A 26,867-nucleotide genomic window follows, 5' to 3' on the forward strand; every position below is an offset into this window, starting at 1 on the left:
CTGTGTGTCTGTGTCCTTATTTCTTATAAGGACACCAGTCATTGGATTAGGGCCCACCCACGCGACCCCATTTCACATTAAGCACCTCTTTAAAGATCCATCTTCAAATAGAGCGGCAGGGGGTTAGACCTTCCCCGGAGGAACCTGGGGGTACATAATGCAGTCTAACAGTGAGGGTGCAGTGTAGGCAGAGGTCCACTTGTACCCCATGCATCACCACCTCAGAAAGGCTTTGGTTCTTCACCACCTTAGTGCAAACAAACCAGCGGAACACTCCACCTGAGTAAGAATTCAGATTATCCATTTTCCCAGAGGGCCCTGGCTACCCAACCCTGGAAAATCACCCCGTCCCCACCTCATCAGCATGTGGCCCTTTCTCTGCCTAAAGCTTCCAGCCTCCTCCTCCAGGTCTAGGCTCGGACTCTGAGCCTCCCCCACCTCCCAACTTATAGATTTCATCCACGAGGTTGTATGATCAAGTCAGTGGGTCATGGCCAGCTGTTTTGTTTTAACCTTTTATTTAGAAGTAATCATAGATTGACAAGAGGTTGGAAATCAACAGGGAGGTGCTGTGTGTGGTTCCTCCAGCTCCTCCCAGTGTCACATCTTACAGGGCCAGTCATGCCAGCACCCAGAGATAGACCATGTAGCCAGAGTAGGTTCAGGCTCCTAGATGCGGCTGTGCTCATGTGTGTGTCTACGTGTCACAGCACAGCCACCCCTGCGGTCCTGTACTACAGGATGCTGCCCCATGTCCCTGACCCCCGGCCCCATAATTGTCCGCATCCCTGTAATTATGTCCTTTCACGGCGTCATGTAATGGAGCCAGGCCTGGCAGCAGTATCTCACAGGGTGGGGGCAGGTGCTGCTCCATGAAGCCCAGCTCAGTGACAGTGTGCCATGTAACAGGATGCATCAGGTCACGACGCAAACTGCTTATCGTTGTGGGCTCTGTCCCCAAAGTTTGAAAGATGATGCTCTTCCTTGTCACTGTGCATTTTCTTCACAGCTGATGTTTGAACGTTCATGTCTGTCTCCTGAACTCAACGGGACTCTGAGGCCACTTGTCTGTTTCAAGCCCAGGGTGTGCAGACATGAGGGGTGGACATGGGTGCACAGAGGAACATTTTCCAGGGTGACGATCATCTGCGGTGGAGTTCGCTCAGCATCCAAGAAGTTGTGGGACTCCTGATGGAGCCAGCACCTGGCCACAGGCGCCCACGGCCCTAACCCAGCAGCAGCAGGAGGGTGGCTCCACCAGGAGCGGCTGACGGGCTCCCTGCCTAGGTCTCAGAGCAAGGAGGACACAGGTGGAACTGTAGCAGCCTCCCTCCTCCTCCTCGGCCAGAAACGCCCGTGAACGCAGCCACGGTGGACGGACCCCGGTTGCCTCAGACACACCAGGGCTCCCCCCTGCGACGGGGACCCTGGGTCTTCTTTATACTCACCTCTGCTGCGGGAGTCCTTTGTGCGCACCCCACCACTCACAGGTACACAGTCACAAAGGACTCTTGGGGCGCACAAGAGCAAACACACGATGGGAGATTTTACTCTCTTAATGTATGCCCTTCTGAAGTGATGGATTATTTTGTCCCCAAGAATGAGTAAAATGGGGCTTCCCTGGTGGCGCAGTGGTTGAGAGTCCGCCTGCCGATGCAGGGGATACGGGTTCGTGCCCCGGTCCGGGGAAGATCCCACATGCCGCGGAGCGGCTGGGCCCGTAAGCCATGGCCGCTGAGCCTGTGCGTCCGGAGCCTGTGCTCCGCAACGGGAGAGGCCACAACAGTGCAAGGCCCGCGTACCACAAAAAAAAAAAAAAAAAAAAAGAATGAGTAAAATGATGTTGAACCACCACCTCTGGCCAGATCGTGAGGGAGGCACTGAGATGCTGCAGGTCTGACCCTCAGCACCACATGGTGGGGCCTGTTAGGCGGCACAGATGCTAAATCGTTTCACTCATAATAAAGAGACCTCTGAAGAACTCGTGTTCTCGTTGGTTCAAATACATATATTTTTAAAACATCTACAAGAGTGTAAGCATACAAAATTCTAATACTGGCCAGCACAACGTCAGGTTATAAATCTAACCCTTTCAAAATTAAACTGGATTTAATTTTCAGCTTCTGTTTGGAATCAAACCTGTGAAATGTCTTTTGATATATTCCACATTTTCAAAAAACGACCAGGGGAAATTCTGAGGGAAAGAGACCAAAATTCCATGTGTCTTCAGCCAAGAGTCTAGGAACCCTCTTTACACAAGGTTGTGTGTCCTGGAGCTGTGGGCCGAGGAGATGATGCCGCCCGCGCCTACAGAGGAGCAGAGGGAGTGGCCGCGGTGGGAGGACACCAGGACACGTGGCCGTCACCAGACCAGGGCCAGACAGGGCCACCTGCGATTCCACACGGATCCGGGCTGCCCCTCAAGTGTTCAACTGAGGAGCCCAGCCCTTGGGACGGCCTCTCCTTGCTGCTGTCCCCAGGCCTGCCCGTTGGCCACCCACAGGGACACGCAGGGGTGCCTGGCTTCCTGGAGCTGCACGCTGAGTGAACTGGCTCTGAGTGTGGTGAGGCAGGCGAGGCTGGAGACGGGGACTCTGTCCCACGCCAGGCGGAATCTCCCAGGGACCTTCTGGACTATTTGGGCCTGTCACCGGTCGTTGTCCTGGGGCAGAGGGAGGTGCCAGTCTGCAGGGGGGCTCTGCCTGGGGGCCCACACCAGGCCGTACTTCCGTGTAGCCCGGACTCTCGCCTGCTCGCTCTCACGTAGGGACCGCTGCAAAGGAGACCTGGTCACCTGGGGCCTCATGGGTGCCCTGTACCTCCCTCCTCTCAGTGCCCACCCACACACATGACAAACGCAGCCCAGCAAGCCCTGGTGAGTGCGGGGTGGGGTGGGGTGGGGGTGGTTACCACACACACATCTAGATCATTCTCCAAGCTACTGTGAAAAACCTACTGTGCAGATGACCATTTTGAGGATATTTTTAATTCTCCTGGGCCCCAGGGCTTGATGCCTTCGGATGACCTAATCAGATTCACCAGATAAGAGGGGCTGGGGGCTGAACCAGGAGGAGAGATGAGCCTGAAAGAGCGGCCAGAGGAGGGAAGAGGCCAGAGACAGGCACACACACACACACACACGCACGCACGCACGCACGCACGCGCGCGCGCGACAGACAGTGGGCACCACCACCCCGGCCAGTAAACCCAGGGCAGCAGGTCACAACCATGACGGGGCCTGAGGGGGTGCCAGGTGCTATGCTGGCCACTTTACACGTAGAATTTCACCTCTTCCATCTGTTTTCGCTCAAGCTCTACTGTCTCAAATGTAATGTATTGTTCTTGTTAAAAAGCGATCAGAAATGCAAAGTAAATATGAAAGCCCTGCAGACCTCCCTCCCAGAGGTGAAGTTCACAGCTTCCCCAATTCCATTTGAGGCCCGCATTTCAGGGCTATCACCCATTTCCCTAAAGAAGGAATAATCTTCTCCTTGCTGGTGCCCGTCCTGCTTTTCTCATTAAGTGACATATTGCGAGCACCTTTCCACATGGGGATAGGTTACTATCTATTTTTCTTAATGGCTGTGTAGTTCTCCGTGGTGGGGAAGACGTTATCTGGTCAAATATCTATTACTGGACTTTAGGTCACTTTCAGTCTTTGCACTATTACAAATGGTGACACAATGGACATTTTGAACTTTCAGTTGTTACCCAATTATCTCCCTAGGATAAACTGAATGTATGGACCACAACCCCCTCCTTACTGGTCTCTAGCATCTCCACAATATCCTCTCTCAGCGTGGCAGCCAGACTGACCTTTTAAAGATATAAATCAAAGCACGCTCCCCAGCACACGTGGAGGCTGGAATCGAACCCCTTTTTTAAGGCCCGCCCCCTTCTCCCAGCGTCTCGTGCCCCCGGGCTGGTTCCTGGTCTTCCAGGGCTCGGCACGCCTGGTCGGGTCACCTGGGCCTCGGCGCTGCGGCGCTCCTCCCACTCGCGGCAGCTGTCCAGGTCGCGCCGCCACTGCCCGCAGGCCGGCCGCTCGCCGTGGACGTAGTAGTGGCGCAGGAAGTGGCCGGCGCTGCTGCAGAGCTCCCACTCGGCGCGGTAGGCCTCGCACGGGCGCGGCGGCTGCGGGGACGGGGACGGAGGAGTGAGCTGGGGACCCGGTGCGCGCCAGCCCGTCCCGCACGGACGGACCCGGTCTCCGTCCTCCCGACCTGGCCCCGCGGGTCCCCGGGTCCAACCGCACTTACCTGCCAGCCTCCACTTTCCGCCATGTCCCGGGACTGCCTAACTCGCCTCCTGAGCCCGCGGACCGCCGCGTGACTGATGGGCGGAGGGACTAAGGAGCCCGGAGATCTCACCACTAGCTCCTCGCCCACCTCCTTGAGACGCGCCACTGAACAGGACGTCCGGGTTGGCAGCCAATAACAGTCGAGGGAGGGCGGGGCCTGGAGGCCTGTGTGGGTGGGGCCTGGGGGCTGAGGCGGAGCCGAGCTCGGTGTGGGCCGGGCATGCCCCCAGGGTCACCAGACCCGGCTAGCCACGTGGCGGAGGTGACCTCGGCGTCCCCTGGGGCCGGCGGGTGCCCGGCTGCACATTCACGTCCAGTGGCCGTTTCTGACGGAACCACGCGGCTCGGGCAGATTCTTTCCAGCAGCTTTATTTTCATAATCTCAAAGATCGGTTCATTTCGTCAGCACGCACCGGAATCAGCGCCGCCACGCCAGTCCTACGGCTGCATTGGTCCCGCCTGTGTCCCCCTCGAGGGCGGGATGACTCCCAGGTAGGAAGCGGGGGCCCACAGGCGCGGGCACAGCGCAGGCTGGCCAGAGGCGTGGAGGCTGTATGGCCTGGGGGACAGCAGGACCTGTGGGTGGGCGTCCGGAGGTCGCGTTAGGGTCGAGGCTGTACTAAGGAAGGGAGACGTTTCTCCATGGGGCGATGCGCACGAGGCAATGACAGCGAAGGGGAGGAGGCTGGTGGGCCCGCAGGACCGCCCTGCGACACCCCTGCAGTGGTTCTCCAACTGCCGCCAGCCTAGCCACCGGCCCTGGGGCCCTTGCAAGGCGGGTGCTGGGCCCCCTAGGAGTGAGTCCGGGTCAAGCCAGACAGCTGCAATTTCACTAGGAGTCCTGCCACGCTGGGTCACAGACCAAGCTTGGAGAAGATGCTGCCTGAGGAAGGATGCAGGCCAGGGTACAGGCCAACAAGTGGCACCCCACCGTGTCACCAGAAGACCCACCAACAGGGTCCACCCCTGGCCCAAGCAGGGAGTGCTTTCCTTGTATACACTGTGCGTGTGGCTCAGGGAAGACAGAAACCAGGGGCCAGCACACTACATAACATTCATCATGTAATTGAATGACGTGGTAGCCAATGTGATCCGCAAACAAGGCTGCCCACCCACCAAGGAGGGTGACTACTCTACCTCTGCCAGCAACACAAGACTCCTGAAGTGGAGGGCCAGGTAGGTCACAGAGTGCTCATGCCTTCCAGAACCACTTCCATTGCCATGGGTGTGGGTTTGGGCCACAGGGCCCAGCCCTGGTCATCATGATGACCTTTGATGCTCATTCTCTGAGGACATGTGGGTGAAACCTGGGCTGGCATCCTGCAAGGGATCATCTCCTGAGTGTTGAGGGGAGCCCTGTCCAGAGGTGGACCCCTTGGCCTACAACAGGAACAAGGGGAGCCCCTGCTGGGCCCAACCACCCCCACCCCAGGGGTCAGAGAGCCTCATTTCTCCCTACGCTCCCCAGAAGCCCCCAGAGGAGCTCTTTCCTAAGGGCAGGGTGGAACGAGGGGCCCCTGCCAGCAGGCCTTCCTCCTGCCCAACTGTCAATCCATGTTGGAACCTAATCTAACACTTAGAAACAATTCAGGTTTTAGTCACTACCTGTTTTTATTTGAAATTCTTGATTCAGAATTGTTTTCAAAGAGAGGAAAATGATTGAATTAACATGTCGAAAGAGCTCATATTATAGAAATTGAAGACCTGAAACTAAATTAATACTAGTAAAAAAAATAAAGACAGGCCAGCAGAACTTTGGAAAATTTAATACATTAAAACTGGGAGTGGGGGGTAGGAAAGGAGAAAGAATGTATCTTTAGCTTTCATTTATTCTAATAGTCACATTTGTGCTTCACCACAAAGTTGTTTTACAGTAGAACAGATTCATTAAGGAGCCAGTTATTTCCAAATGAAATCAAAGTTAGAAATGCTTTCAGGTCAAGTTTTCCTTCTGAGGAATGGTTTCTTGGGGGGAAAAAAATCAATATGTAAAATAAAAATGGAAACACCCTTCCTCAAATACTTAAATTGCAGCCAGAGTAATGGGATGACCACTATTTATAGAGCATTTATCTGTTTAAACCACTTTTTTCCAGGTCAAAGGCAACAGCTAAGCTATGACCTGGAGAAAGAAAAGATAAATGAAAAAAAGAGAAAGACCACCACAACTTAGAGCAATTCAATCCCTTCACTGGTTTTTAGCAGGAATCGGGGAACTCTGCTCCAGCTGAGGCTGTGGGCATGCCCCGAGGGCTGAAAGCAAGGAGCGTGAGTAAGGGACCTCAGAGACGGCCTCCTCGTTCCCCAAATCACGCACACAAACTGCTGTCCTGTTGTCCACTTGCAGGTGAAACCTGGTAATTCTTAGGTAACTCTAAACAGACCTAAAGTGACAGAGTGTCCCTGTCAGAGCCAGTAACTAAAAGCCAGCATGTTGCAATTATTTTATTTTCCAATCAACCAACGGTCCCAACCTATGGCTTTCTTCCCTTTTTACGCAGCGACTGTCCTTCTCCAGAGAAAGCGACGAATCTGCCTCCAGCTTCATCCTGAGTGTGAAGAGAAAATACCATTTTCAGAAACTCCTTGGAAGTTTAATAAGAAATGCTTTATTCTGTTGACTCATGTACCATCTGCCTATTTTCCTTACTCCCACATTCATAATAAGAAATGTCTTTGAAATAGAAATGCAAGTTATAATCTACTGAAGTGAAAACAAAACCATGGAATCACAACTCTGTCTATCACAGCCTTTTTTCTCAGGTTGAGTATATATGCTTTTGCAAAGGTTATCACATTTTCAATGTAAATAATACAAAAGACACCCCCTAAAAGAAAAACCACGCCTAAGAACATTTCCAGTCACTGTTCTGTATATGCTTACATAAACTATTTTCCTACTTAATTCCCCAATGTCAAGGCAGTGCGCTGCTCTCGTTCCCTCTAATTCCATTCCGTGGGCAGGCAGTTCTGCCATCAGCTGTTACTTCCAAGTCTGCAGTGTTCAAGCTGCCCCGGTGGGCAGCTGAATGTCTCTGCACACAACTTTGATTTTCCCTAGAGGTTGAACTCCTCGTTAGAAGGCTGCTCTTATTTTTGAGGCTTTTTAAAATGGTGACTCAGCAGCTCTCACTCTACCAAACTATCCTCCCACCAGCAGAAAGACGGCTTGTTTTTTCTGAACCCTCGAAAACAGCAGGCATCTTTCCACGAGCTTTGCTGCTAGTCAGGGGAAGCGTTGTCTGTGGACGAGGATCCAGAGCTCCCCAGCACGCCCTCCCCCCACACCCGGCCCAGCGCCTAACGCAGCTGGTGTTTCCAGTGGGGCCCATACAAGGTTCACATGGTGGCGACCACGCAAAGGTGAGTTGTGGCTGAGCCAGGCAGCCTTCCCTTCCCTCAGGGCCCTCCGTGTGTCCTGCTATCAACACCGGAGCCTGCTTTTTCTCTTGTGAACACTTCACCCGCTTGAGGAAGGTGCATCTTCTGGGACCTTCGGGCTGTCCCACCTGGACGGGCCGCTGCCCCAGGGCTGCACATTGCTGTGGGGATGCCCTGCTTCCCGCGTCTAAGGCTTTCTGACTTCTTATTCCTTCAATTCCGTGGGTATGTCTTCAGTAGCTTCCTGAGAAAGGGTGCGTGAAGAGATCTTCAGGGACTGAGAATACCTACCTCTCCTCTCACATGGCTCACTGACAGGGTGGTTGATGTTAGATTGCTGGGACCACCAGAACAAATCACCACAGGCTGGGGGCCTGGGGAGACATTCACCTCCTCACAGCCTGGAGGCCAGAGATCCAGGTGCCGGCAGCGTGGTCTCTCCTGAGGTCCCTCTCCGGGGCCTGCAGGGGTTGCCTTCTCGCTGTGTCCTCAAGCCTTTCCTCCGTGTCCACATCTCCTCAGAGGGGAACATGGCCCATCTTAGTTCCCTCCTTTTAACACACTTATGTAGAGGCCTTATCTCCAAATACAATCACATTTTGAGGTGCTGGGGTTAGGGCTTCAACACAGGAATCTGGGGGACACAATTCAGCTCATATAATTGGGCAAAGAATTCTGAGGACCCTGCTCCACTGTCTTGGCTTGTGTCTGGCTAAGATGGTGCCATTCGTGACCTGTGGTAGAATCTCCACCTCCTGGAGACTTTAGCGTCTTTCCTTTGCCCCAATTTGGAGTTGTTTCCATCCACTGTGCTGGATGCTTGGTGGCCCCTTCTGACCTGCCAACGCGGGCCCCTCCGTTGGAGCAATTATTTCCCTGGTGGTTTCTGCCCCTCTGGTGTCTCTGATCTCCCGTGACTGGGGTGTTGGTACTGGAAACCTGCCTGTGGCCTTCACTCTGGGGTGAGCAGGCTGGGGCCTTGCCTGGGCTCGACTGGCCAGAGAAAGCTCCTCCAGCTGCAGCCAGCCCACCCGCTGCCAGTGTGTGGGAGCTGAGTGGGGAGGGGACGCCAAGGGTGGCGGACTGTTACCGCCATGCTGAGGGCTGTCTGGGGACTCTGTGATGCCATCCTTTCTCCTGGGGGTGAGGCCAAGTGCTCTGGGACAGATGCTCAGCCTTCACCCCAGGTCCTGCCCCCTGGCTGCCCCACAGCCAGCTTGGGACGGGACATGGCTCTCCGTGGTCTATCAAGTCAGGTGCCCTTGGCCTCCTGCTCCGGGGCTCCCAGAACTCTGCCTCACTGTCCCCGTCACCTTGTCACCTGTGCCCCAGGACAGGCAGCGTGAGCGTACCTGAAGGCCCACCTCAGTCACATGTCTCTCCCTGGACATCTATTCACGGACACCCCAGCCTCCCCATCCCTGCAACAATCAAGGATGAGGGGGCCCGAGGACACAGGCCCGAGCCAGCAGCCAGACTGGGGGCAAGCAAAGGCCTGGTGGGGACCACGTCAGCTCCTGAGACTGGAAAGGTGCCAACACGGTGTCAACTTGAGAAACGTTAAAGCCAGGAGGGGCTGTGAGTCTCTGAACCACCCCCCTTGGTCCCTGAGGGACCGAGCATCGAGAAAAGCAACCAGGAGAGCAAGGATTTGAGGTGGGGTGTTCTAGAAGCACCAACAGAGTTACGGCTGCCGGGTGGGGTGGGCAATCTAATGGCAGGCTGTGCCGGGTCTTTCGAGCAAGTTTCCAGCACCTGGGAGAAGTGCCCACAAGATGGAACCTCCCCTCCCTGCCCCCCAGGCCGCAGGAGGCCGTGTCTGGAGTGCAGAGGCACTGAGGTGGCCGTGCAGTGGTCAGGAGCTCTGCCCCTGACCTTCATGCACCCTCAGGCTCACTCCTGGGAAATGCAAACAATCACAGCAACTGCCCCACGAGACTGTCCTGGGGATTAAATATTTCAGTATAGAGCACGTGGCCTGGGGCCCGACACCCGGCAAGGGCTCAGGGAGCTGAAACCTTGCTGGTCACTGCAGCAAGGGGACACCAGAGCCCGCACAGCCTCAACAGTTGGACCACTGGGGAAAGGAGGGGCCCCAGAACGGAGAAAATGACAGAAACACCCTCATTCAGAACGGAAAGACTCTCCTCAGTCACCAGTAGCCAATGAAACTTGTCATGACCCATGAAACATACTCACCTCTTCAACCTTTTTGACCAGTGGACGTGAATTTCTGATGAACGTGATCTTACCAAGTTTAAATTCATAGTTGGGAATTCCTCTATAAAGAAGACAGAGCAGAAGAAATGTTAGTGTCAGAAGGCACTAAAATCCATTTGTGACCATCTGGTCCGTGGCTGTACCCACCCCCCAGCCTCAGGCCAGCCCATGGGTGCCCCCTAGCACCCCCCAGGAGGGAACAGAAGGCAGCTGGGGCAGGGTCTGCAGACTCAGGGCCTCACCGTCTGTGTCCTCCAGCCTCACATGCCCCCCTGCAAGGGCTACACATGCACTGAACTCACTTCACTCCCTAAGAGGCTGAGTGCAAACCCGTTTCTGGCATTCTCTGTGTGCTCTCACATGGTCAACAGGGGACAGATCTGATCCCTGCCACAACCATGCAGGCCACCAGAGGAGGGACTCTGCTGAGAGTCCCTGGACCAAACAATACAAACACAACTAAGTGAGGCAGCTCCTGCCTCCTCCTGAGGGAAGTGGATCAGTTATTTGAAGTCACAAAGGAGGAAAATGGGCTTATTACTAAGTTGGAATCAGAAAGGTCAGAAGTAGGAGAGAGATCCAATCGGGGGCCGGTGGGGCTGGACTGAGGGTCTTGGGGAGAAGCCTGGCGATGATGGGGGGGGCACCGACGCGCTTCTGCCACGCTGTGTTCCAGCCCACCGAGGAGGGCAGCGGGGCACCCACGCCCCCACAGAGCTGAGTGAGGCTGCCCCAGTGTGGGGTCTGGGTCAGGTGGAGCAGAGCCAGGGCAGACCCACCTCTTGATGTCTCCGGGCTTGATTGGGGAGGGGCTGGGCTCTACACCCTTCTTCTTCCCGTCCAGTCTATTCCCGGAGCCGGAGAAGGCCTAGACAAGCAGGCAGGGGGGCCGTGAGCTGAGCCCCAAAGGTAGGAGAGAACCACCTCGGGACTGCAGCGCCCATGCCCTCTGGGGGCTGCTGGGAGCTGAGGGGAGCTTCCTGGCCCAAGGATGGTACCTCCACCTGCCTCAACCCCTGGGCGCCAGCTGCCAAGGAAGGGGTGACAGGTCCAGCTGGGCCCACGGCTCAGCTCTGCAGACCTGCCTCCCAGCAGTAGGCTGAGCCACGCCCACCGGCCCCTCCCCATTTCCAGGGAGGACAGCAGTGCCTGAGCGTCAACATGCAACTGACTTTCCAACAGTGCAGGACACGGTTTAGAGAGAAAGCAAGAGTGATCACATCTGGTGAATCTACGTGAAGAGTATACGTGTCTGTTGTACTAGTTCAGCTTTCCAGTAGGCTATAAATTTTTAAAAAGAAGTTGGGGCTGCCTGGCAGTTGTTGGGAGGATCCAGGAGAAAGTGGATGGAAAAGGGTTTGGAAACTCAGAAGGCGCCGGGTACACGCGTACGGGGTCCCCCAGGCCTGCTCCCAGCTGAGGTTCCCAGGGTGTCACAGACAACGTGGCAGGAGGACAGACAGTCGCATGGCGGCACTCACGCGGAAGCCCAGCTCCCCGGCATAGCTGCTGTGGTCAGCTTCGCCTTCCTGGAAGGGACAGAAAAACGGGGATGAGCTTCTCAGTGGGGCCCCCAGCTCTTCCCTTGGGCTCCCTCACTGCTCCTGCTGTGCCCGCACCCCAACAGCTGGTACACACTGGGCCCCGGGAGCGGAGCTGGGAGGGAAGCAGAACATGGCTGCCTCGGTACCAGTGGAGGCCAAACACCGCAGGGCGGCCAGGACACTGGGATGCGCTCCAAAGACCAATACCGGCGGTGGGGAGCTGTGCAGAGCTCGGGAGGGACACTGAGAAGCGACTTACGGCTGCCTCCTCATGCTGGGCTTGTCTCTCCGGCTCCTTGTAGCCCAGTGGAGCATCAAAGTCCACCTGTGTCTCCAAGAAGAAAGCATGATGAGACAGGGCCACACTCAGCCTCCGTGGCTTTACTGTTCTAAGTTGGGACAACTGTGGGTCCACGTGCAGTTGTCAGAGCCGATACAGAAGGGGCCTTGTACAGTCCGCCCATTTCCCCGATGGTCACGTTTTACAAAATCACAGCAGGACAACGACAAAGACAACCCAGCCCTCGTCCAGACATCCCCAGTTTACATGCACACGCGGGTTTGTGTTTTGTTCTCACAATTTGATCATCACTGCAGGTCGGTGCACCCCCTCCCCCCAACCCCCGGGTCAAGATCCTGAGCAGTTTCAATTACCACAGGGACCCCTCCTGCTGCCCTTTCATAACCACGCCCTCTGCCTCCAGGCAACTTCACTGCCCTGGACCCCGGCAACCACTCCTCTAAACAGACCCAGACAGAACGGAACCCTTCTGCTGGGCATCCTTCCCTGAAGACCCAGCACGCTGGGCTGTCATGCCCACTACTCGGAGCTGAGCAACCTTCCTCAGCCTCCAAGAAGACCCAGCCCCTCGCAGGGCTGAGATGCTGGTGATCTAGCCATCTCAAGAACCAGCAGCAACCCTGCCACCAATCACAAGGTCAGCGGCCTCCTCACAATGTTCCGTCACCATCTTCCTCCCCGTTCCCCCAAAGAATCCCAGGGGTTGCATGACACCCGCCCAGGGCCCCCAGCCGCCCTTCCTCCCGCGGCCACTCACGTTCATGTCACACTCGATGATGGACACAGCCCTGTCAGGCTTGGTCTCCATCACCCGCAGCTCATAGATCTGGGGAGAGAGAAAACAGTCGGTTTTGTGGCAGCACTGGGCCCATCCATCACCACGTGTCGCTGCAGCCCCCTACCCGGCTCCTGCACACACACGTCATTCACCTCCATGACACCCTCCCCAGCCACACCTCCTGCTGTGGAAAAGCGCCTGTGGGTGGCTGCCTTGATGCCTGTCACTTAGCTGACCACCTCTCATAAGCGATTCAAATCAGACAAGGCAGTTATGCAGCAAATTGCAAAAGATTCAGTGTTTACCCCAGCAAAGTTCACTTCTAAGAATTAACCCTAAGTAAATAACTAGCTAAATACTGAAAGTGCTCTAAGAACACCTGCTCCAGCACTGCTCACGGCAGCGTAGGCCGAAGATGCCCATCACTAGCATGGTTACATGAGTGGGGTGTATTCACGTGGGATCCTAGGCAGCCAGCATCCAGGAAAAGATGCTGAAGACCAGTTATGCTGCTGTGTGTCGAGGATGATCTCATGCGTGTAAAACACGCACAAAGTCCAAAGGATAGGAACTAAAGGTGGCAGAATGGACTTTTTCCTGCATTGCTTTAGGTTCTTTCTCTCTACCTAGAGTATGTCTTGCTTTTATAATGAATGGTCGGGACAGTCCCACCATTGAAAAAACTGAACATAGGGAGAGGGTCCCCCAAGTACAGTGAGAAGGCTTGATGTCCCCCGTCTGGCTTTACGTTTACTCACTAATGACTAATAGAAATGAATGGGTGTCGCTGTGTGGATGCCCCACCACCTCTCCACACAACACGGGCTGCCTCCAGTGGTTCTGCTGCCACGGACAAGGCGGCATGAACAGCCGTGTCCGTGGCTCCTGGGCATGTGGTCACCTTTACCAGTCAGCGTGTTTTCAAACTGCAGGTTGCAACTAACTAGTGAGTCATAAAACCAACTACGCTGCAACCAGAACTAGAAAAGAAAAATACTAGAACACAGTACAGTAGAAATACTAGACTATGTTGCATGTAGTTAAGGCTAAGGACTTTTGTGATATTTATGGTATACTAGTTGTCACGCTGTATCTAAAACAGTAATCTTAAGCTTTTACACATTCAACATGTATTTTTACTGATTTACCTTTATCGAAGTGTAGAGAACACCTGAATTCTAAATAACCCTCGAGACTTATTCTTTTCCAGTGTTTCAGGTGCCATCTTTTAAACTGCATCTATTAAATCCATTTATGGATTTAAATGGCAATGTTTACCACAATTTACCTCACATTTGCTGGTTTATTGGTTCTTCCCACACCTTACTCTTTTCTTCTAGGCTAATGCTTATTCCTAAAGCACATGCTTGTTAAGTTTCACTGGTAAATAAATTCTCTCAGATTTTATCTGAATACATTTTGATTTTACCCTGTTCTTTAAAGGTTTGACGACAGTTACTTTCTCGCAGCCTCTGGAGCTCCTCTGCCACCGGGGGAGGCAACATTTGCTGTTGACAGGCCTGCCGTGTGCTGTTCTTCTCTAAGTGCTGGATCTTCTCTGCTCATCTCTCCACGTCTGGTGCTCGGCACCTGTAACTACCCGGCCTGGTGGACACTAAACTCCCTGTAAGCGTGGGCTGTAGGCCAATTCTAGAACAACTCCACTCATCTCTTCACAGTAGTTCCACCCTCCGTTCTCTTCCACTGGGGTTTTCACTGAGCACGTTTGGTTTTCTCAGGATCTCCCAAACCTCAGCTGCTCCCGTTGCTGCTGTGCTTCTCTGTGCAAACACCTAAGTCACTCCTGCAGATTCAACTTCCCCTTCGCTAATTCTTTGTTGGCTGTTGTTTAACCCTCTGACTGCTTTTCAAATAATCCTGGATATTTGGGATAGACTTTTGCTGCCTGCTAAATTTTATGATTCCATTAAAAAATTCTTTTTGAACATTTTTTACAGTTATTTTATCTTTGCACCTGAAGGTCCCAATTGTGATTTCTTAAAGGCCTAAATCTGCTTTTGCTGTCTTTGCTTTGGGTGTTTGGTGGTCTTATAAGGAGTTCCTGTTTGCTGGTTCAATCTATAGCAACCCTGAGGGCTCAACGAAACTGGGGGTGCTGTTTTCAGAGAGCCTGGGATGAGGACAGCACCCACCTCTGCATCTATTTGGCCCCTTTAAGGGCCCCAGTTTCATGTGGATGCCTTGATCCAGACCTTCCACCATGCACAGATGTGGTCATTTGCCCTCGGCACACACCTGCTGAGTCTTCTCAGAAGGGTCCTTCAGAGCGTCTAGTCTTCCGTACTTCCAAAAGCAGAAGCCCAGACGTGCATTTCAATTCTATGTACACCGGAGTAACTCACCTTCCCTTTCAGTGCAAAAAGGTCAACGATATCTTTCATCATCAACTTTTGTTTCAGCATTTTTTACTGCCTTAATATTTTAAGAACAATGACATTAAGGCTACCTATAATTAATCAAGAAAGCTTGGGATTCCCTGGTGGCACAGAAATGAAGAATCTGCCTGTCAATGCAGGGGACGCGGGTTTGAGCCCCGGTCCAGGAAGATCCCACATGCCGCGGAGCAACTAAGCCCGTGCTCCGCAACAAGAGAAGCCACCACAATGAGCAGCAAGCACACCTCAACAGAGTAGCCCCTGCTCGCCGCAACTAGAGAAAGCCCACCCGCAGCAATGAAGACCCAAAGCAGCCAAAAAAAAAAAAAAAAGAAAAAGAAAAGAAAAGCTTAACGTATTCAGCTAAGTTAGACAATACCTAAAACGTCCCCACGAAGGTAAAGGGAACCAGATTATTTCTTAGTTTATGAAAAAATATAAAAGTGTGTTTCAAAATCCACAAAATTGAACAGTAGGATTCTTAGTATCGGATGCTTCAAACAGAAGGACACTGTCAGAGAACACGATGGATCCCTACATGACACCGGGGAGTAACTGGCGTCTGATCCTGTGTGTGAGAGCGAGCGAGAGAGCGTATAGGCTCCTGTTCACAGCTGTGAGGGCCCCGGCATCCGAAAGGCTGAGACACTCACCTTCTCGTTGTAGTTGATGGCAATCACATCCCCGGTGGTCAGACACGCAAAGTTTCTCAATGCGTTTTCTAACCTGCAGACACACACTGTCAAGGCAACATAGCAAGATGGAGCCCTCAAATCTGAAACAAGTTTCCACAAGGCATTTAGAGGATTGGGTCACACCGTGTAACGGACAGACATGTGCCCAGCTGGGGCTCAAAGACACGTGGCCATTACTCAGCAACGAGAAGGAAGCAGCTCTAACACACAGTAATGGGGTGAACCTCACTCTGGGGAAGAACCAGCCACAGAGCGGTGAGACCCCCACCAAACACCGAGAAAGTCAGATCTCTGAGGTGGGAGGCAGCCAAGGCTGCTGGGGCTGGGGGTTGGCTGAGGATGGGCATAAAGGGGCACAAGGGCCCTTCTGGGAGGACGGCCAAGCTCTGAATACACAAGGGATGCATCTGTCAAACTCGCTCAAGTGTACATTTTACTGCATGTAAATTACACCTCAACAAGTTGATTTTAAAAATCCTATGGGAGCACAGGGGGAAAAAAAATTGAAAAACATAGATAAGTCCCCTCAAAAGTCCCCCAAAAGCAAAGATGTTTTCATTTACACTTTTGTTGCTTCTATCTTTTGGGTGATAACCCATATTTAGTGGTATGTTTCAAATAAAAATATTTAATAATAGGGCTTCCCTGGTGGCGCAGTGGTTGGGAGTCCGTCTGCCGATGCAGGGGACACGGGTTCGTGCCCCGGTCTGGGAGGATCCCGCGTGCCATGGAGTGGCTGGGCCCGTGAGCCATGGCCGCTGGGCCTGCACGTCCGGAGCCTGTGCTCCGCAACGGGAGAGGCCACAGCGGTGAGAGGCCCACATACGGCAAAAAAAAAAAAAAAAAATTAATAATAAAAATTTAAAAGGGAAAAGTAGCCTGTAAGCCCTTTTCATAAGAGTAAATAATACTAAGTTCTTAAAAACTGAGTAACCCAAATGCCCAGACCATGAAATAATGCCCAATCAAATGGAATATTTTAATCACGTCATCCTCGTCAATTTACAGAATTGTTTTAAATACAAAGGTCAAACACAAAATGTGGCTCCAGATGTGCCACTGAGACGCAGCACACCTGGGTGAGAGGCTGAGGGCAGAGAAGCCCATGTCTACATTCACTTCTGTCAAACGGCCTCCCGGGCCGCTGGCAGCTTCGTGAAGAGTCTGGGGTACACTCCCTCTCTGCCCCCCTGTGCGCAATGCCAGCTGTAGGGGTGCCCTTCCCTCGACTCCTCCTGGTGACCCTGAGCTGCTGGACGCAGCCCCCAGGGCCCAAGGGCAGAGCCGGCTCTGCACTGTCTGGACTCAGACCCTGAGCAGAGCCTGGCGCACCGCGGCCCATGGAAGGGGCACCCTTTCTCTGCGGTCACGAGTAACTGTGCCAAGAGACACTGTCTCTGAAAGCAACCTGGTATGTGTGTGCTGCAGCACAAGCAAAAGGACTCCATACTGGAGAACATACAAGGGGCTGCAGTGCAGATGCCGGCAGGCCCCAGTTACGGGCATGGGCACTGTCCACACCTGCTGTAAGCAGAGCGCCCAGTACCCTGTATGCCCAACACAGGGGGCTCGACATGCCCGTCCACAGACACGGCCAGCGGAGGCCTCCACACAGCCCAGTGGCATCTGGGACATGGCCAGCAGCAGCAGCATGCTCCTGGCTCTGGCTGGGGACAGGGTGCAGGTGGGGAGGGTGGAAGTAGCTTTTTCTTTTTTTTTTTAAACAATCTGTGTTGTTCAACTGAGTTTTTTACAAGCATGCCTTTTTAACAATAAATAGGTGGTGGAGTGACCACACACACGGCTAGCTTACGTTCAGAGAACACGCAAAAAATCACTAAGACCTGATGCCTTTGCTTTCCTCTGCTGAGAGACAGAAAACGTACTAAGACAGGGCTCCCCATGCCTGAGCACAGGGGAGCTGAGAGGCAGATGAATTGCCCTCCGACGAGAACACACTGGGCTTTTTGCCAGCATCATCGGCCACCCAGAGGAAGGGCTCCACCTGCCCTCCGGGAAGCGTCCAGAGAGCGCCCAGCACGCTCGTGAGGCACGAGCCATGTAGACAGGCTGGCCCCACGCCATTGTTCTCATGTCACAATGTCAATCACGACAAGTGTGTGGTCCCCAAAGCAGGCACAGACCCAACCAAGGGCTCACTGTCACCCGCCACCAGCTGGCACAGCCCTCCCCGGCTCAGAGGAACACGTTCCACTTCAGAAGGATACACGGCCTTGGGGTTGGTGATGTCCAGGAAGTCGGGGCTCTGGGGCTGGAACTTGGAGTACGTGGCTACCTGCAGGTTGACACTCTCTACCTGAACCAGGCCCCCCTCCTCCAGCAGCAGGTTCTGCATCATCTGTAGGGGGAAGAAGACAGGAGGCAGTAGGGGTGCGGCCGGGGCCACCACAGTGGGAGCACCTGAAGAAACCACTTGCTGGAAGGGTGGCAGGTGCGTGCTCATCCGCCAGCTTTAGGCCTCCCAGGGCCGGAGCGTTTCCACACGGACACCTCCCCCACCCTGGCGCCCACAACTTCACCTGACTCCCAAGGCCCCAGGGCCAGCTGGGCTACACTGGAGGCGGGAGGATGACAGCCCCAGGCAGGCTGGCCTTGCCAGGGACGGCCCACAGCCTAGGCCTTGGGTGTCTGCTCCAGCCTAGGCGTTGGGCGTCTGTGGAGCCACCCTACCAGGTAGAGGCCGGATGAGAAATGAGACAGAGAGACAAACATGGGCCCAAGGTCCTGGGGTGCAGGGAGCCAGGACCTAGCAAGGACCTGAAGCTTGGGATCCGAGAAATGAGCACCCCTGTGCATCCTGGAATGGTTTTTTGCTTTTCTTATTTCAAACCTTCTTAAAGAAAGCTTCAAACGTATACAGCTAGCAAGGGCCACGTGGGGAGCTCCATGCACCCACCCAGGTTCCATGGCCTTCAGGTCATAGCTGACCTCGTCCGTCCACCAGCGCCTGCTCCCTGCCCATCCACCAGGGCTGCCTGGAGCTCAGGGTGGGATGGAGCCTGCCACTCATCCGACAGAAAGAAAGCACCTGCTCACACACTCACTGGGGTCGGGAGACCCTCGAGCCGGCTCTGCAACAGCAGCTGGGAAACCCCAGGCACCACCTGCTCCTGGCAAGAGCTGCAAGGCCAGCCCAGGAAGAGGACGGCAGGTAGCTCCATGCTAGCTACAGAGGCTTCCCCAGGGATGGGATGTTTTCAGGCAAAAGGATTCAATTAGCTTTCTGGCCCAAAGTGGTCTGAGAGCCTGGACACAGGTCCAGCCAAACTCCAAGTCTGCAGGTTGGAGGAAAAGCCTTACAGGAACAGTGTCCCCCAATGTCCCCCCTTCTCTTTCACTAAGGATGGGCCACAGAGGGGCCTGGGGAAGCTTTCACTGCCCAACACTTCAGCCACCCATGGCGCTCCACAGATAGTGGGACAAGGCCTGGTGCCTGTGATGCGAGGTGCGGGCACGTAAGCAGGGAACCGGGTCGGGTCTGGGCTTTGAGGAGTGACTAAGAGTTCCCCTGTGGTCAAGGAAGCAGCACAGGACACCAGCTGGGCTTAGCACTCAGGAAGGATCCAGGCTCAGGTGGGGGGATGGCCCAGGGGAAATGGGCAAGGTCACCACTGCAGGAGAGGAGAAACCTTCAAACTTCTATTCATATTTAATCTCAAAATATGAGTTAAGGCCACTCCTTTAGAAGGTCAGCCATTGCTGCAGCGGGGACCCTTGGCTGTGCAGGAGAGGTGGGACGCTCTTCAGAGCATCTCCCTAGTGGCAGGGAGGCTTTGGGGTGTGTTCCCAACTCCGCCCGCAGACTGAGGGGTCTCTGAGCACCCCGACATAAATGAGTATGAAGAGAAGGACACAAAGTCCCCTCTGTGGGTTTCCCAATGCTGAGCGTGCCAGAGCTGGCAGAGTGGGGGCTGGGCTGAGGGGGGAGGGAAGGAGAGAGCCAAGCCAGCCTTTGCCTGGAGACCCTCCTCTCTACACGGTCTAGATCACTGGGTTTCCGCATAAGACCTTATAAAGACAAGGGCCCTCAGGCACCTTCGAAGCACCTACAACACTGACTGCGGCCAGCTGTCACAGAAGACAGTGCTTAAGGTCAAAGGGACACGCCCAGGCCCAGGATGGAGCAGGGCAGCCGTGGGGCCCTCACACTGGGGGGGGTGGGGCCCGGCCCCCCCCCAGCCCCACCCCCGCGGACTTCCGGCTGCTGTGGGCCCCACCCTACAGTGCAGGCGCGCCTGCCTCTGGACATGGATGGCATCGGACCAACCTAAGGGCAGAGAGCCTTCATTCCCATGGCAATGAGGCTGAGTGCTTTAGACAGACTCAGGTACAGACAAGTGTGTACACACACACACACACAACTGGGCAAACTACTAAAGGGGTGAGAAAACTTATAAAAATCTAAAACTCTGTACTCAGACCACATGAAAAATACTCCTGCTCCATGGTCTTAAAAAAAGCCTGACACAGAAAATGGCAGTTAAGAACAGCATGGCTGTGGGTTCCAGGCCACCAGGTGAGCAGCCATCCCCAGCTCCAGGCGCACCCTGTGTCCACAGCGGCACGTGATGTTTGCAGCGAGGCGTGTCGCTCTGCTGCGGGGGTAGGACTGTGCACAGGCGGAGGGTGTCCCTGCCACCCCACATGGCAGCCAGGGGCCACTCACCCAATGCGGGAGGTAGCAGATGCCCTCGTCAGCCACAAACTCCAGCACGCCACAGTGCGTCATGCGGTCTGAGTTCTTGTTGGTCAGTTTGAACAGCATGGGGTAGGTGATGTTAAGTCGGCCTGAAAAGAAGAGCGAGGCATGAGGCTCGGCTTCTTCCAGGGAGGGAAACCCTGTCCCCAGACCCTCCCCAGGGAAGTGCCTCCCTCCCCCAGCAGGCACTGGGACCTACGTGGTACTGAGCCCCTGGGTGTCTAACCACTCAGCAGACCCCGCGCTCCTGCCAGACCTCAGGAACGTTCACTGAGTCAGGAACGCAGCGCCAGCTTATACTTTTGAATGTCGGAAATCCCACTTTTAAAATGTGACGTGTTCTTGCATTTATTCACGAACAGTTTAAGTGCCAACTAGGTGCTGGGCAAAATCCCTCCTTCAGAGGTTTCCAGTTAGAAGGCCAGAGCGTGCCCAGATGCTCGTGCCGGGGAAGGGTGGGGCCGGAGGCAGGGCAGCCAGGATGGATGCTGGTGGATGTCCTCCAGGGGAGGAAGTCCAGGCAAAGGAAGCAGCCCAAGCAAAGGCATAGAGGGAGGGGAGCCAGGCTGGTTCGGGAACTGCTGGCAACCAGGCGAGACTGGGCACAGGGACCGGGTGTGCGAGCAGTCGGGGGGGAGCAGGCAGGGCAGAACCGGTCAGCAGTGTGGGCTTGCAGCAGGGAGCCAGTGTGTCCCGTCCCGCCAGGGGTCCTGAGGTAGGGGCCATGTGTGGGGCTGGAGGCCTGCTGACTCAGGAGTGCAGGGGGCGCAGAAAGGAAGGGCTGGCGCTGCAAGGCAGGAGGACCCAGGAGTCAGTAACCGGGGGGTGGTCCGGGACAGATCGACAGGACCGTGTTGCCTTGTGCCAGGCCCTTGCTCAGCCTTCACGGGACAGTGAGGTGGGTACTGTCCTCGCCCCTTTATCTATGGGGGACTAAGACACACAGGTCTGGCTACGTGCCCCAGGGTCACACAGCCCAGGAATGGCCATGCTGGGGGTCAACCTAGGCCGCTGGCCCAGGTCTGGGGCTTGACCACTGAGACCAACTTTAGCCTATAGATTTAGGCAAACGTGGCAACAGAAGTTGACTCAGTGGCAGGAGGTACGGTAGACTCCATTTGGGATCTCCTGAAAAATTTGGAGAAGCAAATTGGATAATGAGTCTGGGTGGGAGGCTGTCCCCCCATCACCAAGGGCGACTGGGATACTGGCAGTGGTGGCCAAGGGCCTGGATGCCAGGCCCTCCATCACCAGTGCACCTCCCGGCTGTGGAGCCGTGGAGTGGACTGAGGTGGGTCAGGGTGAATGATCAGGCTCCAACCACGGGTCCGAGATTCTTGCCACTGGAAGAGACCCCCATGTTCCTCAGTCCAATAGTTTTCAAACTGCATTTTTTTGATTTAGAGAAGTGCCTTGGGGAGTCCGAGCCTTCCACACACCCTCACCTCCTCCGCCCTGAGCAGCGACCCTTTTTACAAACCAGGACTCCCCGTGAGATCTCATCTGGACAGCTCCTTCCATGATTTATGGGGTCTGCACAGCACCGAACTAAGCCCCACTGTCCCAATCCCCCAGTCTCCTCTCATACCCACATGCCAACACACCTGGTCTTAGTCCTGGGTCAGCTCCACCCATGAGGCAGACTCTCAGGGCCCTGCTCCCCACTCTGGGACGACAGGGGCCTGCCTGAGGGCCGTGCCCCCCGCTCTACCCACCCTCTGGCAGAGCTAAAGGCCTCCCTCTGCGGGTGCAGCCACTGCTGCCGTCAGTTAGGCCCTGCTGGCTAAGGGCCACCTCCTGCCCCTGCCTGGTGCCACAGGGCCCTGGCTGTTTACACACACAACACAAGTACCATCCAGGAGGCACTCCTGCCGCAGAGCAGTCCCCAGAGATAGCGTTATGCCCCCATTTAAAGGTGAGGACACCAAGGTTCAGAAAGGCCCAGTCACTAGCCTGGAGTTAGGCTGGGCAAGGTGCAGAGCCCAAGCTGGAGCCACACCAGAGCTGGCGCCCGGCCCTTACCGAGCTGCCCAATGTGCACCCGACACAGAGCATGGACCCTCTCGGCCCAGAGGCCACCACATCTCCTGCCTCAGAACCCACACCAAAAAGACCCCCAAGTCTCAAAAGGCAATGACTGTGCTCATGGTCGGGGCATCCTAGTCCGGGTGGAGTGCAGCCAGGGGTGTGAGGTCTCCGAGCTGCTCCCGTGGGAGTGAGGAGTCAGGGAAAGGGGGAAAAGTGTGGCCAATCTCCCAACCCTGGGCCTTTCTTGCTCCTGGTAAGAGGCGAGACGGGGCAAGGGGAGCAGCTCCTGGGGCAGAGGGGTTAGAACTGCAGCTGGAGCTGAGGCAAGAGGCTTGGGGAGATGAAAGACCTGTGTGCGGCGTCTTCTTGGGGGCCGTCACCATCCTTTAGGGGAAAATTCAGTGCGTCCAGCCAAGGACATCGGCTGCCCCAGCAGCGTGAAGAGCACCAGTGCTCACACCTTCCTTTAGTCCTAATAGGACCCAGGGTGGGGTGGTGGTGCCAGAGGAGTGGACCCAGAGCCGAGCACCCACTGGCCCTGGCCTCCCAGCCCAGCGAGCACCCTCCGGAGACAATTCCCAACCAGTCTTGCTGAAAGACACCTCTGCCTGGGTGGCGAGGGGTCTGTGCCTGGTCCCAGCACCCACGTTCACATCACCTCCGTTCTCAAGTCAGGTAGAAAGTACTTACTGAGTTGGTCGAGGGCTGAGGGTGGCATAATTACTGTGGAAAGAACATTTAGGAGATATTAAGAAAAGAAAATTTAAAACAACAGAACAAAAGTCAAATTGCACTTTCTGTTATAGCTTAATGAAAGTATTAAACGATACCTGTGGGGCAGCCGGAATTTCATGATTGTTCACAACAAGTTTTACGAGCTATAATTTATTTGGTGAAAACAAATGGCTATCAGCCATAAATCTAATTATAATTAGGACCCCTCCCCGCACCCCTTAGCCAGGACACCTTGACGACATCTTGACGGTAACTAGTCTCCGTCACACATGCAAAATGAGAGCTGCCAAGGACTATGAGCACTGCAGGCCTAGGGCAGGAAAGGTTACGATTCAAAATAAAAACAGCACATACTCTTCCCTCCTTTCTCCACATCTGACCTGTCATTAGGCCCCGCGAGCATGGACACGGAGAAGCAGCGGTACTGCGTGGAGAAGCGGTTCTGGAAGACCCGGGGAATCGGGTGGTCGAACATGTTGAAGGAGAACTGGAAGGAGGGAAGAGATGCTGCAGTTAACACAGAACGAAGGCACATTTCTTCTGTCAACAGCTAGAGTGGGTCAGGGTGTCAACGCTCAAGAGCAAGACACACCTGCACCCAGTGAGCACCTCCTGGGAGCAGGACACACCTCACAGCAGCTTCTGCCGGCTGGTGCGTCCAGTCTGTCCCGGCAACCTGGTCCCCACCATTTTCAGACGGTGCATCTTACTAAAGTATAAAACTGCCCCCAGCAAGCCTGTCCTTCACCTCTTTCACCCCCCGCCCCCCATCCCCCAGGCCTCCCGTCCCCCAGGTCTCCTACGACGGCCGCGACCCTGCCGGGCTACTCCCTTGGCCTGGACCACTTTTCCTCTCCTCATCCCGTTTAGGAGTGACACTATCTGCCAGGTTCTGGTCTCCAAGCACCAGGTAAACATCACTAACAAAAGAGCTGCAACCTCTACCCTGGCAGAGATAACATTCAAGACAAGGGAAACAAAAACAGAAAACCATCTGTGTGTCAGTATTCTGAGCACAAGAGAGGGTAAAGGACCAAGAGCTCCTGGGAACGCTGTTTTAAGTGGGTGGTCAGGAAGCACTTCTCTGCAGAGACCTGAAGCCAGGAGAGGGAGCAGGCAGAAAACAGGGAAAACTGATAAGAGCGGGCGCCCAGGTCTGTACCCCTCCCCCTTCCCCTGGCTTCCAGGACCACCCTTTCCTTGCTCTGGGAACCTTCCCTGCTCTGCCCAGGGCCAGGGCTAGCACCCCTCCAAAGTGCTCTCACGTGGCGCCACACCACGGCACTCCCTCCATGCCTTTCATAAGTAAAGCCTAGACATGGTGCCATCACAAAGGTAAGATCCCAGCTCTTACATTGTAGGTTATGATGAGGTTCAGAACACATGCTGCCAGCAATCTAGGGTCTTCCCAAAGTACTGCAATTACTGTGACGTGTCAAAAAGAAAGGATATAAAATGGTACAATAGGGTATATACCCAAAAGAATTGGAAGCAGGGTCTTGAAGGTATATTTGTACACCCAGGTTCACAGCAGCGCTCTTCACAATAGCCAAGAGTTGGAAACTACCCAAATGCCCATTAACAGATGAGTGAATAAAGAAAATGTCCATCCATACAATGGAATATTGTTCAGCCCTAAAAAGGAAGGAAATTCCAACACATGCTACAACGGTGATGAACTCAGTGAAATAACTCAGGACATAATGCTCAGTGAAATAAGACGGACACAGAAGAACAAACACTGTAGGATTCCATTTATATGAGGTACTTAGAGTAACTAGTCAAGTTCAGAGACAAAAAGAATGGTGGTTGCCAGGGGCTGGGGGGAGGGGGAATTGTTTAATGGGAAGAGAGTTTCAGTTTTTCAAGACCAAAAAGTTCTGGACATCCATTACACAACAACGTGAATATACTTAACACCACTAAACTGTACACTTGTAAATGGTTAAAATGGTAAATTTATGGTACATGTTTTTTTAACAAGCTAAAAAACTTTTAAACAGGCAAGTATTTCCTGACTTGATTCTAACTGTACACTAAGTAGAGGAAAAGTCAGGTACTGATGAGACAGTTTAGTAGCAATTCCAAAATCAGCAAGCTGAGCCAGCTGTCTTCCACAGATGCAGATGCAGCTCCTGCTTAAACTCTCCAATGGTTCTCCACTCCCTGGAGCGCCAGCAAAGTAGTTTTCACACCCGTGCCTCTGCTTTTAACCAGAATTCTGTTCAACAAAATCTTGGCCAGAAGCAGCGTTCTGGACGAAAGAAGGGAGAGGAGCGGGGGCCTCCTCACTACATTCCCCCCATCTAAGCCCTGTCTTCTCTTTGCAACACGAAAGACGGAAATGGACACAAAGTACTGAACACCGGGTGCCACTCTGCCCAGCATCCACCCACAGACCTGACCTCCCGCCCCGGTCCCACTTCCCTCTACAGCCCCGGCGCCAGCACACTGCCCGGCGCACGGCTGGTGTTCAGCTGTTAGGTGGCTAAACCTAAGGAGAGAGAGGGGACCCGACACTGACACACTAAAGATAAACTCTCATGCGATAAACCCGTGACACCTGCAGCGCCCGGCGCGGTGCTGACACAGCTCTGCAGGCATACCCGGCTTCAAGTCCCCACTGCCCGCGTTCGTGGCCTACACTACGCGCCTCCCTAAACCTCGTGGTTCTCGCGCCGACGCGGCGGCCACCACTCTCCCTTCAGGGGCGCCGCCAGGGCCCAAAGGATGAAGGGTCTCGGGGCCGCGGTGCCTAGGGCAGCGGGGCGGGGCCGCAGGCCGGCAGGACCGAGCTCGCGGGGCTGGCTCATGAGCTCTCCCCTCCCCCCTACAGCCCCCAGCCGATCCGGGGTTCGCGGGAAGCCGTCTCGGGTCTACACACGCAAGACAGCGTTCAGTCCCGAGCGGCGGCGGGCTCAGGCCGGTGACTCGGCACCTCCGCGGCCGCCACGTCCGCCCGCCCGGCCCCGACCCCGACCCCGGCCCACCCTGCCCGCCCGGCCGCTCACCATGGTGGACGCCTCCGCCTCGCAGGTGCACTTCGTCAGGGAACGTTACGGTGGGAGCCGCCACCGCCCCCTCACAGCAGACACCGCCACCGCCACAGCCGCCGCCTCGCGCGGACGCTCGGGGCTCACCGGAAGTCTGGACCTGCACTTCCGGTGGGGCGCGAGCGCAGCCAATGCGAAAGAAAGCCAGGCAAAAGCGCGAGGGTCCAAAATTCCCGGAGAGTGAGCGCTCAGATACCCCTTCCTAACGTGTGCACTCTAGAGCACCTTACGTGATTATTTTAAATTACAGTTTGATAGCGGCCCCCTCCTGACGAATTTGGTGCGGCCCACTCCCCTTACTGCCTACACTACCCAGAAGGCACGCAGACCTTCCGAACTCTGCTGCGGCCATCGAGGACTCGGGCGGAAGTAAGCCACACTTCCGCCCTCGAACTAGGCCGAGAGCCCATTGAAATCCTAAACTGACGCCCTCCTCTGACGTATACATGAATTTAATTTGTGGCGAGAAGGTTTCTTTTCCTTACAGGTCCGAGTTGGGGGGAGTATTCTTCTCTTCCCAAAGTAAAGATGTCCGCCGAGCGTAGGTTGTCTGAGTAAACGGAGTCAGAGTTGAAGTGCGCAACCGCGAATGCTTCCGGCCCGTGGATGACGCTTCTTTGGGGGCGGACTGGACTATTCCAGCCGTAAATGGCGGAGCGCTAGTGCCCGCCCCCAGAGTGGACCAATCAGAAAGGAGGAAAGGCTGGGAACGGAGT

At 54.8% G+C, this 26,867-nt stretch overlaps 2 protein-coding genes across 4 annotated transcripts; both read right to left on the reverse strand.

Moving 5' to 3' along the window:
* Positions 1 to 1,993: 1,993 nt before the first annotated feature.
* LOC309814483 (synaptic plasticity regulator PANTS) lies at positions 1,994 to 4,397 on the reverse strand. Of its 2 annotated transcripts, none has more exons than XM_082640410.1 (3): positions 4,260 to 4,388; positions 3,967 to 4,134; positions 1,994 to 2,773 (listed from the first exon to the last, which is right to left on the reverse strand). In XM_082640410.1, the coding sequence occupies exons 1-3, from the start codon at positions 4,281 to 4,283 to the stop codon at positions 2,648 to 2,650; spliced, it is 318 nt and encodes a 105-aa protein (XP_082496536.1). In that variant the 5' UTR covers positions 4,284 to 4,388; the 3' UTR covers positions 1,994 to 2,647. The 2 variants fall into 2 exon arrangements, with proteins under 2 accessions (XP_082496536.1, XP_082496535.1); XM_082640409.1 differs by having other exon boundaries at positions 2,696 to 2,773; positions 3,817 to 4,134; positions 4,260 to 4,397.
* A 1,653-nt stretch (positions 4,398 to 6,050) lies between these two features.
* On the reverse strand, positions 6,051 to 26,458 carry UFD1 (ubiquitin recognition factor in ER associated degradation 1). 2 transcript variants are annotated; one of them, XM_082640405.1, is made up of 12 exons: positions 26,110 to 26,458; positions 23,453 to 23,585; positions 23,054 to 23,086; positions 20,303 to 20,424; positions 17,844 to 17,974; positions 15,574 to 15,646; positions 12,504 to 12,572; positions 11,705 to 11,770; positions 11,383 to 11,430; positions 10,681 to 10,769; positions 9,881 to 9,962; positions 6,051 to 6,849 (listed from the first exon to the last, which is right to left on the reverse strand). In XM_082640405.1, exons 1-12 carry the CDS (start codon positions 26,110 to 26,112, stop codon positions 6,775 to 6,777), a joined length of 924 nt encoding a protein of 307 aa, XP_082496531.1. In that variant the 5' UTR covers positions 26,113 to 26,458; the 3' UTR covers positions 6,051 to 6,774. The 2 variants fall into 2 exon arrangements, with proteins under 2 accessions (XP_082496531.1, XP_082496532.1); XM_082640406.1 differs by lacking the exon at positions 26,110 to 26,458 and having other exon boundaries at positions 23,479 to 23,552.
* Positions 26,459 to 26,867: the final 409 nt, after the last annotated feature.

Source organism: Mesoplodon mirus (genome assembly GCF_964341445.2).
Source record: "Mesoplodon mirus genome assembly, chromosome: 13".
NCBI lineage: Eukaryota > Metazoa > Chordata > Mammalia > Artiodactyla > Ziphiidae > Mesoplodon > Mesoplodon mirus.